This window comes from Anguilla anguilla, chromosome 7, assembly GCF_013347855.1.
Source record: "Anguilla anguilla isolate fAngAng1 chromosome 7, fAngAng1.pri, whole genome shotgun sequence".
NCBI lineage: Eukaryota > Metazoa > Chordata > Actinopteri > Anguilliformes > Anguillidae > Anguilla > Anguilla anguilla.
In genome coordinates, this window is record NC_049207.1 from 43,241,998 (window position 1) to 43,266,472 (window position 24,475).

Genomic DNA, 24,475 nt, shown 5'->3' on the forward strand with positions numbered 1-24,475 from the left:
GACTTATCGGTGGGTGAGGTAATTGAAGTTCAGTGAAATGATCCCTGCAACTACACTACACTACCTTCATCTCAATTTTTTCTTATTTTTCATGCTCATCTCCATCCCTCCATCCCCGTTGCTCTTGCTCTGCCACCCTGTTCCTGTTCCCTGCTGCTCCTGCACAAGGCTCTATCAGCTGTTCACTTCAGCACCGTCAGTCTCATGAAGCCCGCCCTCGAGCCTATGAGCTATGCTCTGATTGGTCAGGGCTTTCCTCTGACAGCATAGCCCCTCCCGTGCCTGTGCTAGAGCTGCTGGCTGTCTCTTTCTGTTGTTGTAACGCGACACTCAGACCTCTCTCATAAACAGACCGTTAATGGCAAGAAATGGAGCTGATCGCCAGATAGACACTGCAGCTTTGGAACTCCCCTGTTCTTACCTGTCTGTGACTGAGAACAACCATGGAGCACAAGTAAGTTAATCCTTGATTTCTTGTGTGGAGAAAGACGGAGGGAGAGAGAGGCTAAGAGCATCTGCAGGATGTGGTTCTGTGCAGGGAGGGGAGGGGGAGGTGATCCTGGAGAGGATAAAGGCTGCTTCGCAGTTGGTCCAAGAGATAGGAGATCCCTGTCTTCGTGCAATGTATACAATACAATCCTATTGTAAGCATGTCGTTGGCCTGATACTGTCAGGTTTTTATGATGCTGCACCCTCTACTGAACTAGTGATGTATTGTGAAGGCATTGTGGGTGATAGGCATCCTGATTCACAGTCTAAATACTCACAGGAGATCTGATTACTGAACCACTTACCCATAGTGTGCCTAACTTGGGCATTAACATTATGAGCTGTGATAAGATGCATTCATTGCCAATTGTATACAAAAATAATTTAGTTTATGGCTTGACTAAAGCGAGATTTGAATGTTGTTGGGAATTTTGGCATTTTAGCTGACAAATCTGCATTCCATTTCCAAAATCTTAAGGAACTACCCATTGGATTGACTATGCATATAACATTAGGTCTAATGTCACACAGATGAGATCTGAATCACACTGATTGCTGTACAGGTTCACAGTAGTTATGCTGTCACACATGCACTATTTTACATGGAATATCTCAGGACACAACAGTTTTCCAACCAGTCTGGCTCAGAACAAATGTAGTTGATTCTTCACAAATATTTCTTGCTGGCTGTATTTAATTTATTCATAAGCAAAGTCCGGATATTACAGAGATGCTCTGTGCAGCATTATACAGTGTAATGTTCCCCTGGCACTAAGGCAGTGGGTGATTCAAAGTCATGCTTGATGCAGAATAACGTCTGTAGAAAAAGCGTGAAGTAAAATGAAGTTGCCTTTTGTATGTTTTTTCATATAATTCCATATTATCATTCCCTGTTATTTATTTAATGTGTATTTAATGACTTTTTCTAATACTAAATTACTTTTGATGCATGAAAAGAAGGAGCCTTACCAGAATTACTTCATAGGGACTAACCTGAATAAGGAGAGTTGGAGCTCTCAAATCTCAGAAGCAGAACATCAGAAGCAGAACATGTATAATAAAACTGGATGACTGATGTTTTGACATTTAGGATGTCTCCCTCGTGGTCAACAGAAAAGCAAGAGCGTTTTTCTGTTCACTCTGGGGACGACGTCCAGATGTCGAAACGTCAGTCACCCTGTTTTATTAAACATGTTGTTTCTGCTTCTTATTTCTGATAAGGTACAGATGGTCAGCATATTCATATTTTCTGTCCCGGGTCAAAAATGGCAATTCTGTTTACTTTCATTTTTCCAATGTTGCAGATGAAGTCCCTTTGACTGGTTGATCATTTGTTTTGTTCTGTTGTATTGGATTGAAGCAGTGCTGATGGCTGCTTAGTTAATAAGCTTCACCATCAGCTGACTAAGGGGACTGTTCTCAGGGTCCAGCTTTTGGGTTTGTAGGGCTTTGAAGTATATAAAATCTTTTGAACTTGATTAGCCTCTGTGAAGTTATTCAAGAAAAGACCTTCCTTGTGAATCTCTGACTGTCCTAGCTGTGAAGCACCTATTTTGTCATCTTTTATTAGCTGGTCTGAAGTGCATTCAGCATTATTTAATTAAAAATTATTTTTTTTTTTTTTACAAAATTTCCTTTATTAATCTAAACTACCAAAATGTCAATGGTATTTATTTTAGATTTAATTTCAAGTATCCATGCAATGATTTAGTCTTTCTAAATCTTCCTTAAGGGCCCTTATTGGAAATGTGATAATAGTGAAACGGGGAACTCCTTGAATATCTCAAGGAAAGTCTACGGTCTCAAATTTCCTTTGCCTCATGTTTCTATAGCAGGGCACTTTCCATTTCTTTTGTGTCCCCCAGGTGTATCACATTAGCATCATAGCTTAATCTGCTAATGGTGGGTCATTATTTCCCCCTATCTCTGTAACAGTAGCAGGGCCTTGACAGGTCTGTAGTAGAAGTATGGTTTGCATTTGCTGGTAGCGGTAATGTGCATGGTCAGTAGGGAAATAGATATTCTGGTGCAATGGTGATACTTTAATTAACACTACCGGATTGTTTATTTCATATCTACAGAAAACCTGCTATCATCATTATACGTGTGGCAGGGGTAAAATGGTTGTGACATAAAATTGTTGCAGGAGGTATCCATCCATGATAGCCACCTCTAGGCACTAAGAGTAGTGATTTAGGGCTATTTTGTAGCCGTTCTATATCTATACATACAACGCAAGCCTCACGGGACATCCAGGGCAAACAACCAAAGTTTACTGAGCTAAATCTCCTACCTCACAGGACTCTAACCAAAATGCATCGTGATTCAGCTCATTCATGATTCATCCAGTGGTTTTAAAAAAGCAAGATGACTTAATCACAATGGGACACAACCATCTACAGGTGACCTACTATTCACTTAACTCAAATTCTTTGCAAATCTGCTGCCATTTATGCTGCTGCTGCCATTTACCACTGCTACCTCCATTACCAATAGTGCTGTACAATATTATTAAACTGAAAAATAGGGCCCACTGTCATATATTTACAAATGATTGACTACATTATTACATTTTCTTTCATTTTGGCAGTTGCATGGAGTGACTACATTCATAGAAGGTCCGCACTCAAACCTATTGCCTGTGAAGATGAGGTAAGCAAAGCTACCATATTGATTTGTATGATTCTCCCTTTTTTTGAATGGCGCTATCTCATAGCCAGTAGTGTGATTACAGAGTAAAATTACAGAACTGCAGGTTTATAGGGGTGGATGTCATGTACCAAGAATGAAAAGGCATAACTCTTCACTTTTTTAACTTAGAAATGAATGCCCATGCATTGTGCTGAACCGAAAATTACGCTAGATTATTTATTTATTTATTTATTTATTTATTTTAGAAAAACCACTAAAAAAATCACAAATGAAAAATTTCATTAAATTGAGTAATATGATCTTTGTGCCAGGCCAGGAATATTTTTGGCTGGACCGCAACAGTGGGGCCAGCCCTACAAACGCGAATGTCTGTGACTGAGTGACTGAGTGAGTGATGAAGTTACACCATTGGTCGGCTGGATGAAGTGTGTTAGGTCCAGCCATATACTAGTTTGAAACTGACACTTACAAATTGGGGGAAGAAATAAATTTAAAAATGTCTTCTCTGCTTCAATCTTGGCCATGATCACTACTGCCAGAAGGCCTATCTGATGCCTACATCAAGTGCGGTTGCATTTACAGTAACTGAAATGTGAAGCGTGTTAGCTGATTGGCTGGTCCATTCTGATGTTTGCCAGTTGTTCTATTGTGGAAAGGCATCCATGTCCAAAGCAGATTTAAGAAGATTTATCTTCGTTTTGGTCTTATTATGACTTCCTGAGCTCCCGCAAATGCAACTGCCTGCCTGTTTCTGTACTGGTAGTTGGATGGGATAATACCAATAATCTAGGGCCTAATGGATTTTAAAATTATATAGGGTTGCTGAGTTGAAACCCCTCTCAGATGTTTATAGCTAAACATACATCAACTGGTACCTTTGTACCTGTACTCTTACCCTCTGGCACCTCTTGTTAACAGGGGTGTAAAGAATGATGCTGATCAGTTGAGACTGTGCCAGAAATCCATGTGAACCTATTTCATGTTCAGAGGGATTTCCTGTGGGAAGTTTAAGACAGCCTCTGGGTGTCTGTTCATCTCTTCAATGACAAATGTGCAATATCTGACCACTGTGGCTTGGCATGTTACTCAATCAGGATTATGAGGCACATAAATGCTGATATGTATTTATGTAATATTCTAACTCCAGAACTGAAGACTGGCTGGTATTGTGCCAATTTGGCATAAGTGGTTGTGGAGCAGGGTATGTTACCACACATGTTTTTGTTATTACTGACATGCACTTGGAATTCTTCAGCTGATAACCTGTGAAAACTAGTAATATGTATACATTTGGGCAATGTTAGTCATGTGGTGTATCTGAGAAAATAAATATCGCTTAAGAAATGAATTGTCATTACAATTACGATCCGTGCTGGTGATCAAATCATGTGACCTTTTTTAACGCATGAAGAAGGATTCTTTAGGCCTGAGATCTTGTCAGCAGTCTGCAACTCTATGGTATCAGTATTCAGCAAATGTTTTTAACCCTCTTTGCTTCTCCTGCAGTCTTTGAAATAAATATACCGTGATTAGATAGCGGTCTCGCCAAACTTCCTTTGAGGCAATTATGTTGGGAAATTTGTTGCAAAATGCAGAAATGTTAAAACTATGGCCTGCATGAAACGATCAAATGTATTATCCTAAATAGTTAGGCTGCACACTACAAAGGCTTTCTGATTAAAGCAATGGGAATGATTGCGTGTGCACGTATGGCACGGTTCTGTATGTGTTTAAGTGTGCAGGAGGTTGTGAGCAAAATACCAATAACTTGGTGTTTGGACATCGATATAAGCTGGGAGAGACCCTGTGGTGTATTGAAAAAAAAGGCTTCATGCGTCATTTGCCTCAAGGAGTCAAGATAAATCCAAGATACATACGAAGTAAAGGGAATGTGGGTGACTTCCTGCAGAGCGCTGAGCCCGCACACACAGACGCATGTGATCAGAAGCGCTAGCCCGGTAGCCGCTTATATAAACAGGGCCGGTGACGGAACTGCAGGGAGGGCTGCCCGGGGGCAGCGCCGCCGTCTCTCCCTGTCTCCGTCACGCGCGTCCCGGTTTTCATTTTTTTCAGTTTACTATACTAAAGACCATCGGTGTCGCGTTGCCATTTGCTGGTGCGGGGAACCACCGCGGTCAATTTTCAGCTGACCTGGGTGCTCTGGAACATACGGCGGGAAGGAAAAGTATACTAGGGGGTGGGGGTCGGGGGGGGTGGTAAGGGACTCTGATGGTGTGAAACACAGCCTGGATGCAGGAGAGTAGTGCTGGGATCCTGGCTGTCTGCAGTGTGAACAGTTTGTCTTTACAGTTTGGTAAGAAAATGATCTTTCAGCCGCAGTTTATTTTTTTGGCTTTACAGCATTGCATTTTTAAGCAAATCTGGTTTGTGTGATCACCCCCTCAATCAGAGTGAATGTCTCGATAGCCATTTGTGTGTTTTCCATTGTCATTTGCCAGCTGACAGTCAGAGGGAGAATTGTAATTCTGTTTGCGTGATACGTGGAGGCGAATGTGAATGTGAATTCTTTCCAGGTCAGTTAGCCTGCTTGCAGATATTTTTGTTTTTCTCTGCACTGCATCTCATCTTGTCTTGCAACAGATCATGCAACATCTGACTATTCTTCAAGTCCTGTGCAGTGTGTGACACATGAATGAGTTAAACAAATAAATATGGTGAAATTTGTGGGTAGGTCAACATGCAAATTCTTTTTTTTTTTGGCAAATGGCAGTTGCAAATGACTGATCTATTGATATCTGTTTCCACTTTGGAAAAAAGAACAATACTGCAAGGGGGCAGTGTGAAGTATTGTTCCAAAAGTCTGTTGCAATGTAACAGAAAAGCAATGCGATGCAATATAATGGTCAAGCTGGAATTCATTTGTGTTCAATATTGGGACTACTTGGTTCTCCATCACCCGACAGATAAAAGATATCTTAGATACACCTTAACGTTGGAGTCCCAAACAAAACTTATGGATGTTTGTCATTGGTATGGTTTTACAGATGGAGATCATACTTTATTGGTCTGTATAGTGTAGCCAAACGGGTGGCTGTCCTGAGCTCAGCAGGAGTTGGCGAGCATGTTTATGGATTTTTGTGAAATAATGGGGACCTTGTACCGGAGTACTCTTTCTCAGCTGTCTAACAGGGCCCTTCAGAAGGGAAACACCACGTCCTACCTGTAGCTCGAAGGTTTCCCAAAGGGACTCAAGCCTGGAGCCTGTTGAATCTCCTTGTCCCTTTGGCTGTTGTTCAGAACTGCCTGTATTGGAATATATAGGTTTAAGGGACAGTGACCGAATATAAGTTAATACTTAGCAGTAAGTAAGTAAGTGAAGTGGCCCTTTAGATGTGGGAAAAACAGGCACATGACGTCTTATACTGTCTGTTGTGTGCATGCAGAAGTGCACTCAAGTTCTGAATCATCATATATCACACCCTCTCTTGAATTCTGAGTCACCCTCAGGCTACAGTCAGCTGCTTATGCAAGCCAGGCAAGGCATATTTAGTACAGATGTGTCTTGTTCATCTTAACAGTTCTGTGTGAGACTGGTGCAGCTAATCTCCCCCTCAGCATTTCACTGGAGCTCAAAGCTCTCAATCAGTGAAGGAGTCTGTGGTGTGCAAAACACGGTGAGCCATTTGCTTGCTGCATAAACCGATTATGAGTAATCAGTAAATGGTCAGTTTCCCAGTTCCCAAGAACCCTTATAAATCACAAGAACAGGCCATTAGTTCGTCCTGACTCATCATTTTTTCTGTGTCAGTAAAAATGGAAAGCTTAACTGTACGTTGCTACTCACAAATCAGTCAAATCAATCAAATCCAGACCTCGCTAATGCCAACAGTGTGGCTATGGTTTACTTCAGTTGTGCAGCATTGTTTCTTCTACCATGTGCGCACTGCAGTCCTCTCCGGACAGCAACACAGCAGCATAATTAAAAATTAAAATGTGCGCTATTCAATGTCATGGCATGAGACTGAGTTTCATTTCATATTTCAGATGGAATGCTGCCTTTATTGTAATCTTCCAAGGTGAAGACGTTGGTGTGTGCTGAAGTCAAAAGGGGAAAACTCAATAGACAGAAAATGCCTGTCTCATTTGTGCAGCTCTATAGGGTTATGTCACACATAGCTACAGTGTGCAATCCAAACCACAGTGAATCTTCGAAGATTAATTCACACTTGAGCGTGGGCACGCACTCACACAAACACACACACCCAAATGCCTGTAATACATTTTTTATTGCGCTCGGTTCCTGATAAATGCAAAATGAAAATTTTTTCTGTCATGCAAATATATAAGGCGTACATATGTTTGTATATATATATGGACATTCAGTCCGGAATAAAGATTGATTGATTGATTGATTGATTGATTTGTAGGCAGTTGTACATGTGTGCATTCCTGCCTGTGTGTATTTTGTGTTGTAAAATGAATGGTGTGTGTGTGTGTGTGTGTGTGTGTGTGAATATTATGTATATATTCACACAATATTCACATTGTATATTTACAGATGGCAAGGCACCTGTTATAATACTGTATATCTGGGTATATCTGCAAATACTCTGTTCATATGTGCATGCAGTCAAATGTAAGCATTAGTGCGTGTGGTGATGGGAATGGGTCTGATGCCTTCCACATAGCACGTTGCCTGGGGACTCTCCTGAGACAGCAAGGCAGCAGGACGTGCTGCGACAGTGGCCCTGATTCCTCGTTGCTGCTCCGTCTAATCCTGTTAGGCTGCATCCTACTGGCTACGTCTCCGACCTGCTGCCATCCGCGTGCTCATTGGCTGATCTTCGAGCCGGCAGCAAATCTCTCCTCTGCTTGCTACTGCATCCCTATCCCAGAATCCCTTGCAGGGGTTTGCTGCAGTGAACCACCAGCCAGCACAGAGAGAGTGAGGGAGGGAGGGAGGGAGAGAGAGAGTGAGTGAGAGAGAGAGAGAGAGAGAGAGAGAGGCCAGGGGGCGGGGAAACAGGCTCAGTAAAAATTGATTGCCTTCAAATAACGATGTAGGGTATCTTCCACAAGCTTGCAATACATTTTTTGATGCCTGTTTTTTATTTATTTATGTTCGATAATTCAATGTTCTGATATCCATTTTAAGCCTGGTTGTGAATCAGTCACTCTGGAGCTGTGGAGTATCGCTAGATGACAGCAAGTAAGGGGATATGCCTGAAATCTGAGGATGGCTTGGCTATGGTAGGGTTCTGTCAAACGCAATGCATGATGCTGCTCTTTGAAAAAAAAAAAAAAAAAAGCTAGCGTATTAGATTTGTATCGATTGTGTGTGATTGTGCTGGACTTTGAGATGTTGTCTACTGAATCTGTAGTGATGGCTCATATCTAAGGCCAGTGAAAGGTACATAGTATAGTGCTATTTACTGTTTATTCTTTTGCATGTACTTTATTTCTTTATTTCAAGCACAATTTCCAAAACAATTATATTACTGTATATAGAAGAGTGAAACTATGTTTAATAGTTTCCTAGAGGATAACAAGTTCATTGTTTACAGTTTTTTTTAACCTAAATACTCTGAATGTTAACTTTAAGAATGGAATCAGCTGTAGGTAACAAAACATTAGTATGTCAAATATAACCCTTACAGTCTGCTACACAAAAATATAAGCTAGTATCACAGATCCAAAACCATCCTCGGTCAATTTTTTTTTTCACTGATGCCAACCAGCCTCATACTAAATGTTACATCATCATTGTAATGAAGGCATGGCTATGCAAGTGCTTGTCATTTTCATACTGTATATATTAGCGCTGATGGATAGTCAGCTCCAAATCTGTTTTTGGCTCTTTGCTGTGTGCTGTGAGCCGGACACCTCTCCTCTCCTCGCTTTCTGTTAATGGGAATAACCAAAAAATACTGCCACAATAAGCTTGGATGTTAATTATGTTTTGTGTTCTGAATCCCGTCCAAAGAATACCCGTGTAGTATTAATGCCCCTTCCCACCTCTGTTCTGCTTTAGGTAATGACAGGTGGGCATAGCACTTCCTTTAAGGGTGTTCTGGTTAGCCTGTGCTGACCTTTAATTTATGGCCCCACTTAGCCCAGGGTGTAAAACAGTACTTACAGCTTCCTTAATGGCAAGAGGGCTTTCAAAACAGTCTGGTTTGGGTTACTGTATGAATCATGTTCGATCCCTGTGGTTTGTTGATGTTTAAATACACACTGGTCCGTTACATAAGCAAACTACAAATGTAATTCCATTCATCCTAAATTATTCCAAGGATCTTTTAGACTTTCATTCTTCTGTGTAAGGAGGTGTTTGTAGTACGACCCTTTACTCTAAAATGAATTATAGGAGGTCTGAGAAAAGTTTCACTCAAAAAAATATGGAATATATCAAAGCTGCCTGTTTATATTTTAATGCTTCCAAACACACAAGTCACCTGACATTCATTTATTATTAGCATTTTGTTTGTACCTGTGACTGAATTATGTGGTATGCACCACTTAGAATTGGTTGTATGAGATTTGTGAGAACAACCTTCCCTCTTCCTTAGTTGCTATTGGCAACAAGCTCTTTTCGTCATGATATTTTCTGCCACAAAATTTATGTCAGTGGCTTAAAATGCTCAAGCTGTTTTCATTTACTTGGAAATAATATCATATCTTTCCCTTCTTTGAATTTAAGTTATTGTAATGTACAGATGGTCCCAATTATTTTATTTTGGGTAAATGAAGAATGCTCGGAACATATTCACCAAAAGACTGGAATGATTGATGTGGGTAGTATCTAGATAATATGACTTTTTAGTGAAGCATTTAATGCTTCAGTTAAGTGCTGCACTTTTGTTTTACACTACTCAGGTTTAGCTTTAGAGTGTTGCACCTGCCATTTTCACTATGCAAGTTTTTTGAGGCAGAAACTTGACCTGGTTAGTGCACGCAAAATGTGATTTTTCAAATTTCACATTCACAACAGATAGAAGAATATGTATTACAGACAAAATCTGAGTTGAGTAGAATGTCTAATCTCTTCCCTTTTTAGGTCACAGTTAGCACTGATTGTAGTTTTTCCTGGTTTAAAAAAAAAAAATCTTGTTAGCCTGGGCTGCATTCCACAAGTTGAGAATCAGAAGAACATTTAGTAAAGTTTTGACTGTAGAATTTATTAACTGCACAGTAAAATGTCCAGTGTAAATTCAACTCTAAAAGAGTACATATGGGGTCCAATAGGGACCATATGTACTCTGTAAAACTTGATTTATCACTGAAGATTTGACTCTGTCCTCCTCATTGATTTGAAGCTGTGTTCAATTGCAAAGGGTCAGTGATTGAAACTGCAGTCTCCAGTGTGTCCAGTGTCTTGGTACTAGGGTGGCCTGTCACGGGAGAAAAGGTTTGGGCATCAACAAGCTACCCAGAGTGTACTTAATGTGAAATCATCTAATATTTATAGACTGAAGCAATAGCCTTCTCAGTCATTCTAAGCTAAAAGCTCTATCATCAGTGAATAAAAGCCTCTTCCATCCTGCTTTGAGGCACTGAAGTGTTTGAGCATTTACTGCAGGCCAGCAGTGATGTCATACTGGAGACTTCTATTAGATAAACATTAGAGTGGGTGAGCTTCATTAGTGCAATATATGAATAAGGATTTGGAGGAGACTAACAGGGTGTTATTGATGAGAAGGAATAGTGAAGTTTGCGTAATCAGGCAGACATGAAGTGCAAATGTCACAAGTTTGCTGTGCTCTGTCACAGAAGCTACGGAAGCACAGGAAGTTGCTCATTATCATAATATAAATTAAATGTTCAGGATAAGATGAATGCAGGGGGCCGTGTATTAGTTATGTGCATGTGTTCCTTATGTGCCACTGAGACAATATGAAGATAGATTGTGTTGCATATGCATTTCTGTATTATGAATGTGTGGGATGTCTATTTATGTAAGGATGTCTGCAGTATTTCTGTGCGTATGTATGTGTGAATTTTTGCGATGGGTTGTGTGTGAATACATGCATTTCTGAGTGATTGTCTCTTGAGTGTGTGTGTGTGTGTTCATGTGCGTGTGTGAGTGTGTGCGTTTGTGTGCACTGCGCATGCACGTGCATCTCAAATCAAGCTCTCTCTCTCTCTCTCCCTCCCTCCCTCCCCCTCTCTCTCTCTCTCTCTCTCTCTCTCTCTCCCTCCCTCCCTCCATCCCTATCTCTCTCTCTCTCTAGGGTGCAGGGTGAGAGGGAGAGGGGCCCCTGTGTCAGAGTGTTAGCATGGCCAGTGAAGACCCCAGCCTCCCCAGCCCTGTGGTGCGGCAGATTGACAAACAGTTCCTGATCTGCAGCATCTGCCTTGATCGCTACGACAACCCCAAAGTCCTCCCGTGCCTGCATACCTTCTGTGAGAGGTGAGAGCCACGCTGCTTTCAGAAGCAAGAAGCCTTCCCCTCAAAATCCTGATTTTGAGAGCCGTGAGTGAAGAATGAAACAGCAAAAAAAAAAATGTTCTGCATATGGTCTACTCAGCTCAAATTCGACTTAGTGGTAAATCTAATTTGTACAGCATATGCACAGCAGATGTTCAGTAGGTGTGGCTATTGTACAGTAATAAGAAATGCTTTTCCTTCTTCGCCTTTAGTTTTGGCTAGGATGTTTTTTGGTATTATTCATAGCAGTGTTGACATTAATAAATATGGTCCAGTAATGGTGAATGTATTTCCTTGAATTTCTGATTAAATTTGTTCATGGCCTGTCATAAGAGTTCTAATGCTAACGTCATAGTAAAAAGGAACAGGTTTTTGGCATTATTACCTTTCCAAGAAACAATATAATGCTAATTAATTGTGCAGGAAGATAATTTATTAGAAACATTACTGAGGGGACAGAGACTGTGAGGGAGTGAATACTGTGGTCACTGATGTGACTGTGAATCCTATGCAGGTTACCTGCCCCCAGCTGACAACAGATATTTTACAAATTTGTTAAAGTAATAGATGGTTTGGTTCCCTGTTCTAGCCACTGCTGTTTACCTATTAGATAGTTATTTGATTCATTACATAAAATCATAAAGTGATAGCATCATAGCAACAGTGATATAACAGAGGTAAGCCTAACCTAGTACTATAAGTGACATTAAGAATAAATTCACATTAACACAAATTTATTATTGTAGTTTATCTTTGTGCTGTATGTTCAGTTCAGTCTGCTGCGTCCTGATTAGTGCACACATGTCTAGCAATGGAAAAACACCTGCTCAGTGCCTGACACTCTCTGTTAAATCAACTACAACAAGGGCTGGTTTCCCAGACATGGATTAAGCCTAATCCAAGAATAAAAGAAAAATTAAATGAAGATCTCTATTGAAAAACGTTTTAAGTCTAGGTCGGTTTAATCCATGTCCGAGAAGCCAGCCCCAAGAGGCCAATAAGAACTCCCATGTACTCAATTACATTCAAAAGCACAGTATCAGAATGTTAGCCTGGACATTTAGTAGTGTGCGGCAATTCCTGCTCGCCTGACTGTGTTGCGTCCCTATCGCAGGTGCCTACAGAACTACATACCTGCCCACAGCCTCACCGTCTCCTGCCCCGTGTGCCGGCAGACGTCCATCCTGCCCGAGAGGGGCGTGTCCGCGCTGCAGAGCAACTTCTTTGTCACCGGCCTGATGGACGTCCTGCAGAGGTCTCCGGACAGCAGCAGCGAGGCCTGCACCGTGGTGGAGGCCATCAACGCCGTGGCGACCACCCCACCGCTGTCCTGCTCCAACCACGAGGGGAAGGTGAGCACCCTCCCCCCCCCCCTTCTCTCCTCCCGCCGCATGCCAACATGCTAAGCTAGCAACATTGTGGAGTTCAACACAAGATCTCATGCATTAGGTCCAAGATATTATACTCGCATGCTTCATTTTGTTGCATTGCTGAATGGTGGTGGTGTGGTGCAATGGTTGGGGAACTGGGCAGTTAACCTGAAGTCTCCAGGTTTGATCCCTTGGTAGGAGACTACTAGACTACTATTGTTCCCTTGAGCCGGGTGTTTAACCTGAATTGCTTCAGTAAAAAATATACTCTGCTGTATAAATGGATTTGTTAAGTGAAACTAAGAATGATGTTTATGTTGCTCTGGACAAGAGCATAAGAGCTCAATGCCTGTAATGTAATTACCTACTCAAAAATCACACACACACACATCCAGAGAGTAACCACTCCACTTTTAATATGTCCAGTTACTTAGGTGTGTCTGACAATCTATTGTATTGATCAGTATGTCACCCCCACCCTGTGCAAGCGTGTGGTATACTGATATGCTGCTGATATATTTAAGGTGCTTGTGTAGGACATCTGCATACAGTATAGTCATGTGTTGGGGTTCAGCCTCATATGTGGCCTCTGCTGTATGCGCAGTCACTGTTGGGTTTCTGGATTCTGAGCCAGGATGGCAGTGAAGACCATCTGGCCCAATATATCCCTCTCTGGGCTCAGCATTAGCTCCGCCGTAAAGCACGGGCTGCTGTACGTGGGCGCTATGCAAGTATGCATGGCCTCCGTCCAAGCATTTTTTTAATTGGACAGGGGGTTAGCAATATTCTCTCTCATTGGACCGTTTCCAGTATCCTGCCTAATCTGTTAAATCAAGACCAATGAGTTATCTGTGGAACACATTCATAACTGGAAAGGGAATGGGGACTGCTAGGATGGATTTGTTTAACAAATTGGAATGAAATCAGCTAACAGAACTCCAGGAACGCATTTTCCGGAACGTTTTACCACTCAGAGCTAAATGAGTGTGGTAGCGTGAAAAGAGCTGGGATGCGATGGCTCTGACCATGTTGCCATGGTAACTTAACCCCAGACTGCCAGTGTGGCATATAGCAATAGGGTGCATTGTTATGGAGTAAACAAAAGAGACATCTCACAGAGGGGTTGGATAATGCACCATGTGATTGTCTGGAGTTGTTTTCTCTTGTTCTATGGTCTGTCCTGTGCATGTGGGTGTGTGTGTTTGTGTGTGCATTCATGCATGCATGCGCGTGTGTGCATGTACTTATATGTGTGTGTATGTGTGTGCATGCATGCATTAATGTGTGTATGTGCGTGTGTGCATTTATGCGTGTGCACGCGTGTGAGTGTGTGTGCAAGAGAGAGAGAGAGGGAGAGATGGAGAGAGAGAGGTTTTCATGAGCGCATACATGTGCAAAGCAGAAAAGAGAGTCCTGTAGTAATATACTGTATATTAGATGGGTCTGTTTCTATTCATGTTTCTGGTAGGTAGAATGTGTACAGCACTGACAGGCGGTGTGTGAGTGGGGTTGACCGGCCTTTTTTGGGGGCGGGGCTGACATGCCGTGTGCGGTGGGGTTGACAGCCTGCGCACAAGCATTGGGTGACAGGCTGACCATGGGAGGAGCTTATAGTCCATACATGGGCAGGACAGACAGGCCATGCGAGGCTGGTACTGACTGGCCCGGTGTGGGTGGGGCTGTGGCACCGTCCCCAGGTGAAGGAGTTCTACTGCCCCCCTTGCGAGACGGCCGTGTGCGAGGACTGCGCCAGCGGGGAGCACGCCGAACACCCCACCGTCCCGCTCAAGGAAGCGGCGGAGCAGCACAAGACCTCTCTGCAGGACCAGCTTAACGCTGTCAAGAAAAGGTACCGCCCCTTAATCCTGCGCCTTCCCTGCATTGCTTTTGTGGAAGCCCATTTAAACACGTTTGCATTTGTAGGCCTGTCGCATTGCTACTGTGTCTAGCGTGCGACAAGGATACGTTCCCTCTGGAACACGCAAAGCCACTTATTCCACTTACTGAACTCTGTAGCTGTTATACCAGAGGACTGTATGTCTTATGCAACCAGCGGATGACTCACCGAGTTGTTATTGTGCATTGAAGCAAGCATGACCCCAGCAACAGAAGCCCTCCCTTATTGGTGACACTATGGTCAATAATGTGCTGCTCCATGTGACTCCTGCCCTACTGAGGTCAGGATCCCATTCCAGGCCACTGGGTACTTCACTGCACTGAGAGCCAGTGCTTTAGCTGGATACACCATCCTGGATCCTGTGACTCATAATACTCTTACAGCAACAATCTGAGCAGTAGACTTTCACTACAGTACACATACTAATGAATCATAGCCTATGTAGGTTCTGCATTATTGCAGAAGTACAAGGGAAGGGTATAGTTGAGTTTCCCCAGTCTTTTCTTGCCCTCCCCCGTACCCCTTCCCCTGGGGTCCCCAGGCTTCCAGAGATTGACACAGCCATGAGGGCTCTGTCGGACATCTTGCAACAGCTCGGCGGGCAGCGGTCGTCCATCGAGGAGGACATTCACGCCACATTCGAGGAGCTGCAGAAGACGCTGAACGTGCGCAAGAGCGTGTTGCTGATGGAGCTGGAGGTCACCTATGGGCTCAAACAGAAGGTGAGGTTCTTCTGGCTGCCTCTGGGAAATGTAGTTATTAATTATGAATCCTGTAGCTATGAATAGATGCAAACGCTGTAATGTCATGTATTTTGATTCTGAGCGTGACACTGGTGGTTCAATCTTTCTAGTGAGAGTCTGTGAGCCATTTGTATGTAGCCCAGTGTGTGAGCACTTTGTCAAAGCTGTTTCACTCAGGTGTGTAAGAGCAGTCTGTGTGTGTGTCATATTGAGTCCAGTCTCTGTTTGTGGCATTTTGTGTGTAAGCTCTCTTTTTGTGTGCTGTAGGTGCTATAGCATGTGCGCTTGCACGTGCTGTGAATGCCATAGGTGCTTTGTATCTTTTAGCTGTCTTTGTGTGTATTGTAGGTGCTCCAGGCCCAGCTGGACTCTCTGCTGCAGGACCAGGAGAGCATCAAGAGCAGCTGCAACTTCACGGAGCAGGCTTTGAGCCGGGACTCGGAAGCGGAGGTGCTGCTGGTCAAGAAGCAGATGAGCGAGCGCCTGGGCGAGCTGGCCGGGCGGGAGTACCCCCTGCAGCCCGAGGAGAACGACCAGCTGGACTTCCTCGTGGAGACCGAGGGGCTGAAGAAGTCCATCCACAACCTGGGCACCATCGTCACCACCAACGCCGTGGCCTACGAGACGGTGGCCAGCGGCGAGGGCCTGCGCCAGTGCGTGGTGGGCCACCCCACCTCCGTCACCATAACGACCAAGGGCAAGGACGGCGAGCTGTGCAAGACGGGCAACGCCGGCCTGACCGCGGAGATCTGCACGCCCGACGGGAGCGTGGCGGACGGCGAGATCCTGGACAACAAGAACGGCACCTACGAGTTCCTGTACACGGTGCAGAAGGAGGGCCACTTCACCCTCGCCCTGCGCCTCTACGACCAGCACATCAAGGGCAGCCCCTTCAAGCTGAGGGTCGCCAAGTCCGTCGAAGCCCTGCCCACCGCCGACGGCGCCAAGAAGCGGGTCAAATCCCCCGGCAGCGGGCGCATCAAGCAGAAGGGCGTGAAGCGGACGGGTAGCATGTTCAGCACCGCCAAGAGGAAAGAGAATCCCGTGGAGGATGACCTCATCTTCAGAGTCGGTGAGCGGCTGCGTGTCTTGAGACAACTGCTAAAATATAAGGTCAATATTTCTTAATAACTTTATTTTAATATGTTTTTGTACCTCATATTAATGCAGACCTTTATGATTTGTTATGAACTTCATGATTCTGCTGAATTCTTTCTGGGGTATTTAATTGTAAAGATATTCTTGAGAAACATCTTTATTGCAGTGCAGTTTTCATTATCGGCCTGTAACTCTGTGGGGAAAATATTTTTAAAAATGTAAAAAAAAAAAAGATAATTCATTTAGAAATCCTTTAGTATTTAGTTTATCTCATTTTCACCTCTGACTCTCACATGTGGAAGAAATCCAATTTGTTCTATGCTGTGATAATAGTTGAAATTGAAATCGACTCACCTCACATTCAAACAGTCCATAATTTCATAATCAAACAGTACAGATCCAACAGAACAACACATTCAAATCTCCTTCAGCACAACACAGCCTTCCAACGTTAATTATTCAAGACAAATATTGATCTATGTGCAGTATAAGGGACCACATCAACACAATGCGCACTTTGGTGATGTGCTTAATATTCTAATTAATTGGGATGCCAGTAGTTGAATATGTTTTACAACAAATTGACACTGAATGGCTGGATGTACTGTCAGATTAACAGGCAATAGTTGATTTGCATGTGCTCCAGGTACAAAAGGAAGGAATAAAGGCGAGTTCACCAATGTGCAGGGTGTGGCAGCATCTCCAAATGACAAGATTTTGATAGCAGACAGCAACAACCAGTGTGTTCAGGTAAGCACACTGACATGCCAGTGCATCCAAACCTGTGAAAATATTCAGCCTGAAAGTCTATTAAAAATTGTGACCTAGGCTGCTGGGTAGCCGACTGTAGTCAGTAGCTCCACAGGGCAATGCGCTATTGCTGATTGCATTGCCCAGGGTACGAGGGGGGTTCATTAAATTAACCCCCCCCCCCTTAGCTTATTGGCTGCCTGTGGACTGCATGTTGAAGTCACATGAAAGGTCTTCATCTGTGTCCAATCTATGAGAGCTTAGCTGTAGTCTGCGGTGTGAAAAGAAGTATCTGGCGACACCACATGTCTCAGAGGAGAATCATGGTTGTCTACACTCTCCCGAATCAGCAGTGGTGTTTTCTCATGACTGTGGCTGCAGTTACAGACAGATGGCCATTCCAAATTAGAGTGGGATTTGGACTTCAGGATGATTTCCCTCATGAGGTCTGCATGACAGGACTAAAGGTTGTTGGGGGAGAAACTGTAAGGGTCAGTTTAATATTCATGATGCTTTTCCATCCACATTCATATCCTCCTGAGCCTGTGTAGATTTAAGAACTGCAAAGGTAATTCTGCCACATTGGATGCAACGGAGTCAAAAGGAGAGCCTGGCTCAAGTAGATAATCCTTATTTCTTCTGATATGCTTGTTGACCAATTGCACAAATCAAATTAACAGGTTCAGGGCAGTTAGAAATGTGTAGACAAGGGTTTTGTTACCTCCTCTTCAAGCTTGTTATTGATGCTTGGTAAAACCCCCCAAAGACAATGACTATAGACTAGACTATAGATGTAGATACTGCCAAAAAAAAATATCAAAAAGTGTTTTTAATAAGTGACATGTTTGATGTTAAGGAGGAATAGCTGAGCTAATGTACCTTCTGGCAGATCTTCGCCAATGATGGACAGTTCCAGAGCCGGTTTGGGGTGAGGGGACGGTCCCCCGGACAGCTCCAGCGGCCCACGGGCGTGGCTGTCCACCCCAATGGTGACATCATCATCGCCGACTACGACAACAAGTGGGTCAGCATTTTCTCCAGCGAGGGAAAGTTCAAGGTGGGCTTGTCGAGTACACCTCGCCCAGCATTTGGCATCTCGGCCTGTGTGTCTTCGCTGACGATGTGTCCGTGATTAGATTATGTGTTTGTGGCACTTTTTTTTACTGTTTGAACAGTTAAGTTCCTTCACATGTCTTAACTTCATCTGAACACACATTCCCACCCTCACACTCTGTGACTTCCCACACTCACACTCTGTAACTGCTTCCCATTGTTAGAGACAAATGGCTACAAATAGAGTTAAATCACTGTTTGTTAGGATATATAATAGCCACAGATCAAAGGGGTGTCACCGGCAGCAGGCCATTTGGGTGTCCCCAGGAAGTCTGTTGCAATGAATATTCCTACCTGGGAATGTTCACACTAGGCAATAACCACACCTCTCAACAGTATACTTAAACCCTCACTTGTGGCTGCCTTGTTGAGATTTGTATGGAACGCTTGTCATGGCATCATGACGAGTCTCCCTTTATGCATCAAATTAAAACCTTTTCAATTGGAAAGTGGTCCTCAGTGTGTTACTTCACCCTTCTCAACTTGGTTCCACATGGGAGAAGATTCCCAACAACTGCAAGACATTATTAACCAATTGACCAAATATTACAGCCAAATATTATCGACTGGTTGGTTGATTCTGCCTTTCTCTTCTTTACCAAGCTGCTTACATGTTCAAATCAAAGCATATGTGTATGTACAGTAAACATCATTCAAATAAAAAATGTAACTAAATAATTCTGAATTTAAACTTAGGATGGAACTGTATTTTGGTTTTCTCTCCCCTCGATAGACAAAAATAGGCTCTGGTCGTCTGATGGGGCCCAAGGGTGTGTCCGTGGATCGCAACGGACATGTCATTGTGGTGGACAACAAAGCCTGCTCTGTCTTCATCTTCCAGCCCACCGGCAAGCTCGTCACCAAGTTTGGTAACCGTGGAAACGGGGACAAACAGTTCGCAGGTACGCTTGGCAAGAGTATTGAGTGGAGTCTTGTTGTGCATGTAATGACATTGCGTTTTTCCAGTAATTGACTGTCATTGTTGAAGTTCCCACAGTAGGAGAGGCTGGATCAGGAAATGATTCTGGATTTAGGGTGGATAAGAGCATCTGCTAAATGCCTGTAAACTAAATATGTTGGAACCCCTTCCTTTCTTGAATTATGAAGATATAGACTCATCCATGTTCCAATATGAAATTTTTCATCACGGGGGGAGTCACGCAAATCTATAACAGAATCTCAAATTCATTTCTTTGCCATTGTATCCTATTCCTTGAGGTATGCTTTTTCCGGATCGCATTCAGTACTGTACTCTTCTCCAGCTGAGTTCTTGCCAAACACAAAGATGAATCAGTATTAGAACCTTTTGATAAAACATTTTATTTGACAGAATGTACTTTTGCATTTTAATGATGATGATCTCTGTATTAAAAAGAATATGGTCATTTTTTGTGATCATTTTTATCTTGTTCATTGGAGACATGTTATATGGTAATAGATGACCGTTTGTGATTATGATAGTTATGAAACCACGTTATGAATATAACCTTAGTTTCTCGTTTCATCTCCCTTTCAAGGCCCTCACTTTGCAGCAGTGAACAGCAATAATGAAATCATTATTACGGACTTCCACAATCATTCTGTCAAGGTACGGGGACTTCTCTTTGATGCATCACTTAACAAAACACAGGCAGCAAAAACAGAGAATTCAGTTAGTGCTTCTCTTGTTTAAAAAATGTATTATCATATTCACATACATATGTGTTTGACAAATTATACCCTTGTAAACAAATTAATAAGTGATCAAATAAATACAATTCGCAATTCACCCCCATTGCCACTAGGGTGAAAATTATGGTGCACAGTGTACCTGTAAATGTATAAAAAAATTTAGTAAACGTGAACCAATTTTTTAATGGCATATTAATGGGAAATATTTGTTGAATGCAGGTTTTCAACACAGATGGGGAGTTCCTGTTGAAGTTTGGGTCTAATGGAGAAGGAAATGGCCAGTTCAATGCCCCTACAGGAGTGGCAGTAGACGTAAATGGCAATATCATTGTGGCAGATTGGGGAAACAGCCGAATACAGGTAAGACCCAAGGGAGTGATGTGTTCCACATTCTCGTGAGTGCACCTATAAGGTGAACAATACACAGAATTTAGTTTTCACTAGTATTATTTGTCCTTAACTATGAGTAGAGAAATGTCAATATCCCAAGCAGCAAATGCTGAAAATGTTCATGTTCAATGACTATTTTTTTTAATTTTTTTTTACATTTTTCATTCTGTGCTAACTGAACTTTAATGTGTTCTAAACCATAAAATGTAACCCCTAAATGTATTACTTGTTCAGCTTCAATTGGTACTTTGGTGAATGTTTCGATTTAAACTCAACGCCTGAAACCCAGCATACGCATCTTTCACAGTTCTGGTGATTAATGATGACAATCATGATGATGCCATTGGCACAATCACGCAGATGAACCCAGGGCTTGGGTCTGAAAATGGTTCCCTCTGTCTCCTCTCCCATTGAACAGGTATTCGATGGCAGTGGTTCCTTCTTGTCCTACATTAACACATCAGTGGACCCTTTGTACGGACCCCAGGGCCTGGCACTGACCTCGGACGGCCATGTTGTGGTGGCGGACTCTGGGAACCACTGCTTCAAAGTGTACCGCTACCTACAGTGACCAGGGCTTCCCACCTGACCTCACACTTTCACATTCTTGCACATGAGAAGATGGCCATCTTCACCTGAGGCTCATCATCTGGGACAGACTATGCAGACTTTTCAGCTACTTATGATTCCGCTTTCAGTCCAGAATCTCAGCTGCAGAGCTGTTGTAGCATAGCTTGTGCTACCAAGCTAGTTCATTTGAAATGACCACAGCAATGATGGTTGATTTAGTTACATAACTGGTTAGTGGTTATAAGCAAACTAGCTTCCCAGTTTAACTGTACTGAGAATGGAAGCTTGTTTACTAGTGCAACAATATTGATTTTAACAACAACTTTAATTACTGAAACTATAACTAGCAGTTACTCTGGAATGTCTGCTTGCAATCATACTACAAATAATATCATATTAAACTACACCAAATATTTGTCAGAAAATTTGCTGAGAACTATGTTAGTTCATCTTCAGATTTTTGCTTATCCTTGCAAGACGTAAAGCCTTGTGTTTACAAACTTGAAAAGTCTGCACAGCCTTTCCATTTTCATCTTTGTGGCCTTGTTGTAACCTTTAAACTTTACTCCCAAAAACCCAACAGCCCTCTCCCCACCTTATCTCTTCTTCAGTATTTTTGCACTCACATTCTAGCAAAAAGTCAAGCCAAGAAATTAACCTGGCCCTGAAAGATGAATAGTAGCCACCATAATTTAATGTTATCGTTTGATCCCTTTAGTGTGGTGATGACCCTGGTGACCATGGTAGTCAGCTCTCCTCAATGCCTGTGTGCTCATGTCATGAAATGTTTGCTAATTGCTCTTATTAGGAAAAAAAAAGTTAATGCCTGATATATTTACATTTATTTAATTGCACCATTCTCTCTGTTTTCACTATTTATTGCCCTTGACAGTTGAAAATATAATATTTTGTGTAAAGCTGAATATCTCTCTCTATATATATATTAACACAGTAATTTAATAATTTGCTATTTTGTTCATGGTTAACAACCCTGACTTGAAAAATAAAATGGTATGGCAGCTTTGAAGTTCGGCTAAATTTAAAGCAATCTATTTTGTTCATAAGAAAACAACTATATATTTGTGAAATTACCTTTAATAACCAATAATATTTGAAGGAAAATTCTGTGTGTGCACTGCACTTGTAATCACGTTCTATTTTCTTGTGGTTCGACACTTAACTAACAAACTGTTAAAAGAGACTTGCAATCTTCTCTAAAATGTTAATCTTTGTTTTCATGGTAAGGACTGAAGAGTATAAGTCTTGTATATATTGTGTACTATTTTTTGATGGCACCAATACAATACTTATCACATGACTCAATATAGCAGGGTACTTTCAATGCATGGTTTTAGAGTTATACAGTTGTAGCAGCTAGAAAATATTGACATGCTTGCTTTGAGAAAAAAAAACATCTTTATTCTGTAGTGGAAAACATTTGGAGGATGTAAATGTGTAGTTTCCTCCATTGCAGGCCATTTATATGTTTAATCGCAACTAGGTTGTACAGACTGTCTGCCCATCATGAAACGTCTTTGACCATGTTGAATGCACTCTTCTCAGTTACCGCTTGACTATTAACCCAAACTTCAACACCACACTCAATATCTGACATTTATAACAAAAAAAAATGGTAGCACTTTACTTTTAAACTCCAGTACCAAATTCATTCCATATAACTGCTCGTTAATTTGCGCTATAATTTCTGCTATAGCAGAATGAGCCACAGACTCTTGGGGAAGTGTTGGACTCGTCAACTTGTCATACAGTGTTATCAAAATTTTGCAACAGTGCCCCTCCATCCTGAGCTTTAAAGTAGAGTGCAACCGAAAATGGTACCTGTTACTCCACAGCCATCACAGTTATTCTGTTTTTGGTGAATGAGATGGTTTGTTTCTTAAAGAAATGTTGGATGTTGTACAGTGTACATTATATGGCATTACAGATTGTAGTAACTATTTTTTTTAGACCTGAAATAAACAATTTATTTTGCCACGTGGTTAATAATGGATATTAGGTATTTGTGGCACTTAGCCCATCATAGAAGCAGCAGTGTAATATCTGCTTGAAAAATTATTTGAAATGTATTTAAAAAGGAACATATTTAACAAAATTGTTTTTATCCTTTACTCTGGTTTATACATTAAAATAGCGCCTCCCGTTCCTTTCAAAGATTTCAGAGCACTTTAAAGTGAGGGTGGAAACTTACCTCAACCGTTAAGTCCTGATGTGCTAGTCAACCTGTTACTTCCTAAAATTATGAGAACTTCTGGAAATGTGCATCATTTATGCAGTGAACTCATTCTTTATTCACCAAAAAGGTAACAAATGAGATTAGAAATTCCACATAGATGAAAATCAGAATAGACAGTATACTGTTAGTCATGCTAGTGCACACCATTGACTTGGATGTAGATCTCTGGTCAAGGATTCTGAATAAGGGAATTTTTCATTTTTAAAAAATTAGGTTTCAATTTATGTCAAATTAGGTACAATACATTAGTATATTCTATGAGAGTAATTGTTCATTCTGTTTTATTTTCTTATTTCCTTAACTTATTGTTTTCATCTTTTATGTTTGTGTGATGCCAATTTTAAGGCTAAGTGACCATGGTATGTTTGTATGATTTTCACAAAGTGGTGTTACATATTTATTTAAAAAAAGAAATTATAAACTACTTGTGGGTACGTTTTGTATTGAGATATGTCCTTGGTTAATTTGACTGTGTTGTATTTTTTTAATGTCTGTACAGAATGGATTTGTTTGATACAGAGTATTTGATAGATTGTGATTGTTCTGAAAGTCCAACACAAAGTAATGTCAAAATGCAGCCTTAAATGATCATATCTCATAAATTTAAACATGGGAATGTTTTCTTACCAATGTGAATCTGCCAACTACATAAAGTGCATTTCTTTTTTACTCTCTGTTCACATTTATTGAAATAGCTTTACAAACCGCAAAATGTGCTTGTTGCGGGTGTAAACTATTCTACGGTTTGAGCATTCCATCACTGACCTTAATTTAATCACATGTATGTGCTGCACATTAATAAAAAAAATAAAAAAATGTTGCATTGTTTGAAAAAGTTGTTCCTTTTTTATGTTGATATGAAAATTGTTTTTGTTGAAATGAGGAAAAACAGCAAAGATTCTTATCGTAATACAAATTTGTTATATTTCGTAAATAGGCTACTCATTAATCATTCAATTAATTTAATTCATATTATCAGTTTTCATTAAAATCTGTGTCTCATTAGCTACTGGTCCATGATAAATAAAACAATAGAAAATGCAAATTTATTGAGGCAACCAGAAGGCCATTGAGTAGCCTGTTTGTTTC

The 24,475-nt window shown here is 41.6% G+C and overlaps 1 protein-coding gene across 6 annotated transcripts; it reads left to right on the forward strand.

Moving 5' to 3' along the window:
* Positions 1-285: 285 nt before the first annotated feature.
* Positions 286-24,221, forward strand: trim2b (tripartite motif containing 2b). Of its 6 annotated transcripts, XM_035427697.1 has the most exons (13): positions 286-454; positions 3,080-3,141; positions 11,334-11,512; positions 12,645-12,882; positions 14,598-14,749; positions 15,339-15,519; positions 15,889-16,612; positions 17,285-17,388; positions 18,278-18,445; positions 19,235-19,403; positions 20,019-20,089; positions 20,392-20,532; positions 20,981-24,221. In XM_035427697.1, exons 3-13 carry the CDS (start codon positions 11,379-11,381, stop codon positions 21,131-21,133), a joined length of 2,235 nt encoding a protein of 744 aa, XP_035283588.1. In that variant the 5' UTR covers positions 286-454; positions 3,080-3,141; positions 11,334-11,378; the 3' UTR covers positions 21,134-24,221. The 6 variants fall into 6 exon arrangements, with proteins under 6 accessions (XP_035283588.1, XP_035283593.1, XP_035283590.1 ...); XM_035427699.1 differs by lacking the exons at positions 286-454; positions 3,080-3,141 and adding an exon at positions 5,337-5,455; XM_035427698.1 differs by lacking the exons at positions 286-454; positions 3,080-3,141 and adding an exon at positions 8,099-8,352.
* The last annotated feature ends 254 nt before the right edge of the window (positions 24,222-24,475 follow it).

Coding starts and splice junctions, on each gene's coding strand:
- trim2b (XM_035427697.1), top strand. CDS start 11,379: ATGGCCAGTGAAGACCCCAGCCTCCCCAGCCCTGTGGTGCGGCAGATT. Junction 11,513..12,644: donor CTGCATACCTTCTGTGAGAG/GTGAGAGCCACG, acceptor TCCCTATCGCAG/GTGCCTACAGAACTACATAC. Junction 19,404..20,018: donor CGGGGACAAACAGTTCGCAG/GTACGCTTGGCA, acceptor CTCCCTTTCAAG/GCCCTCACTTTGCAGCAGTG.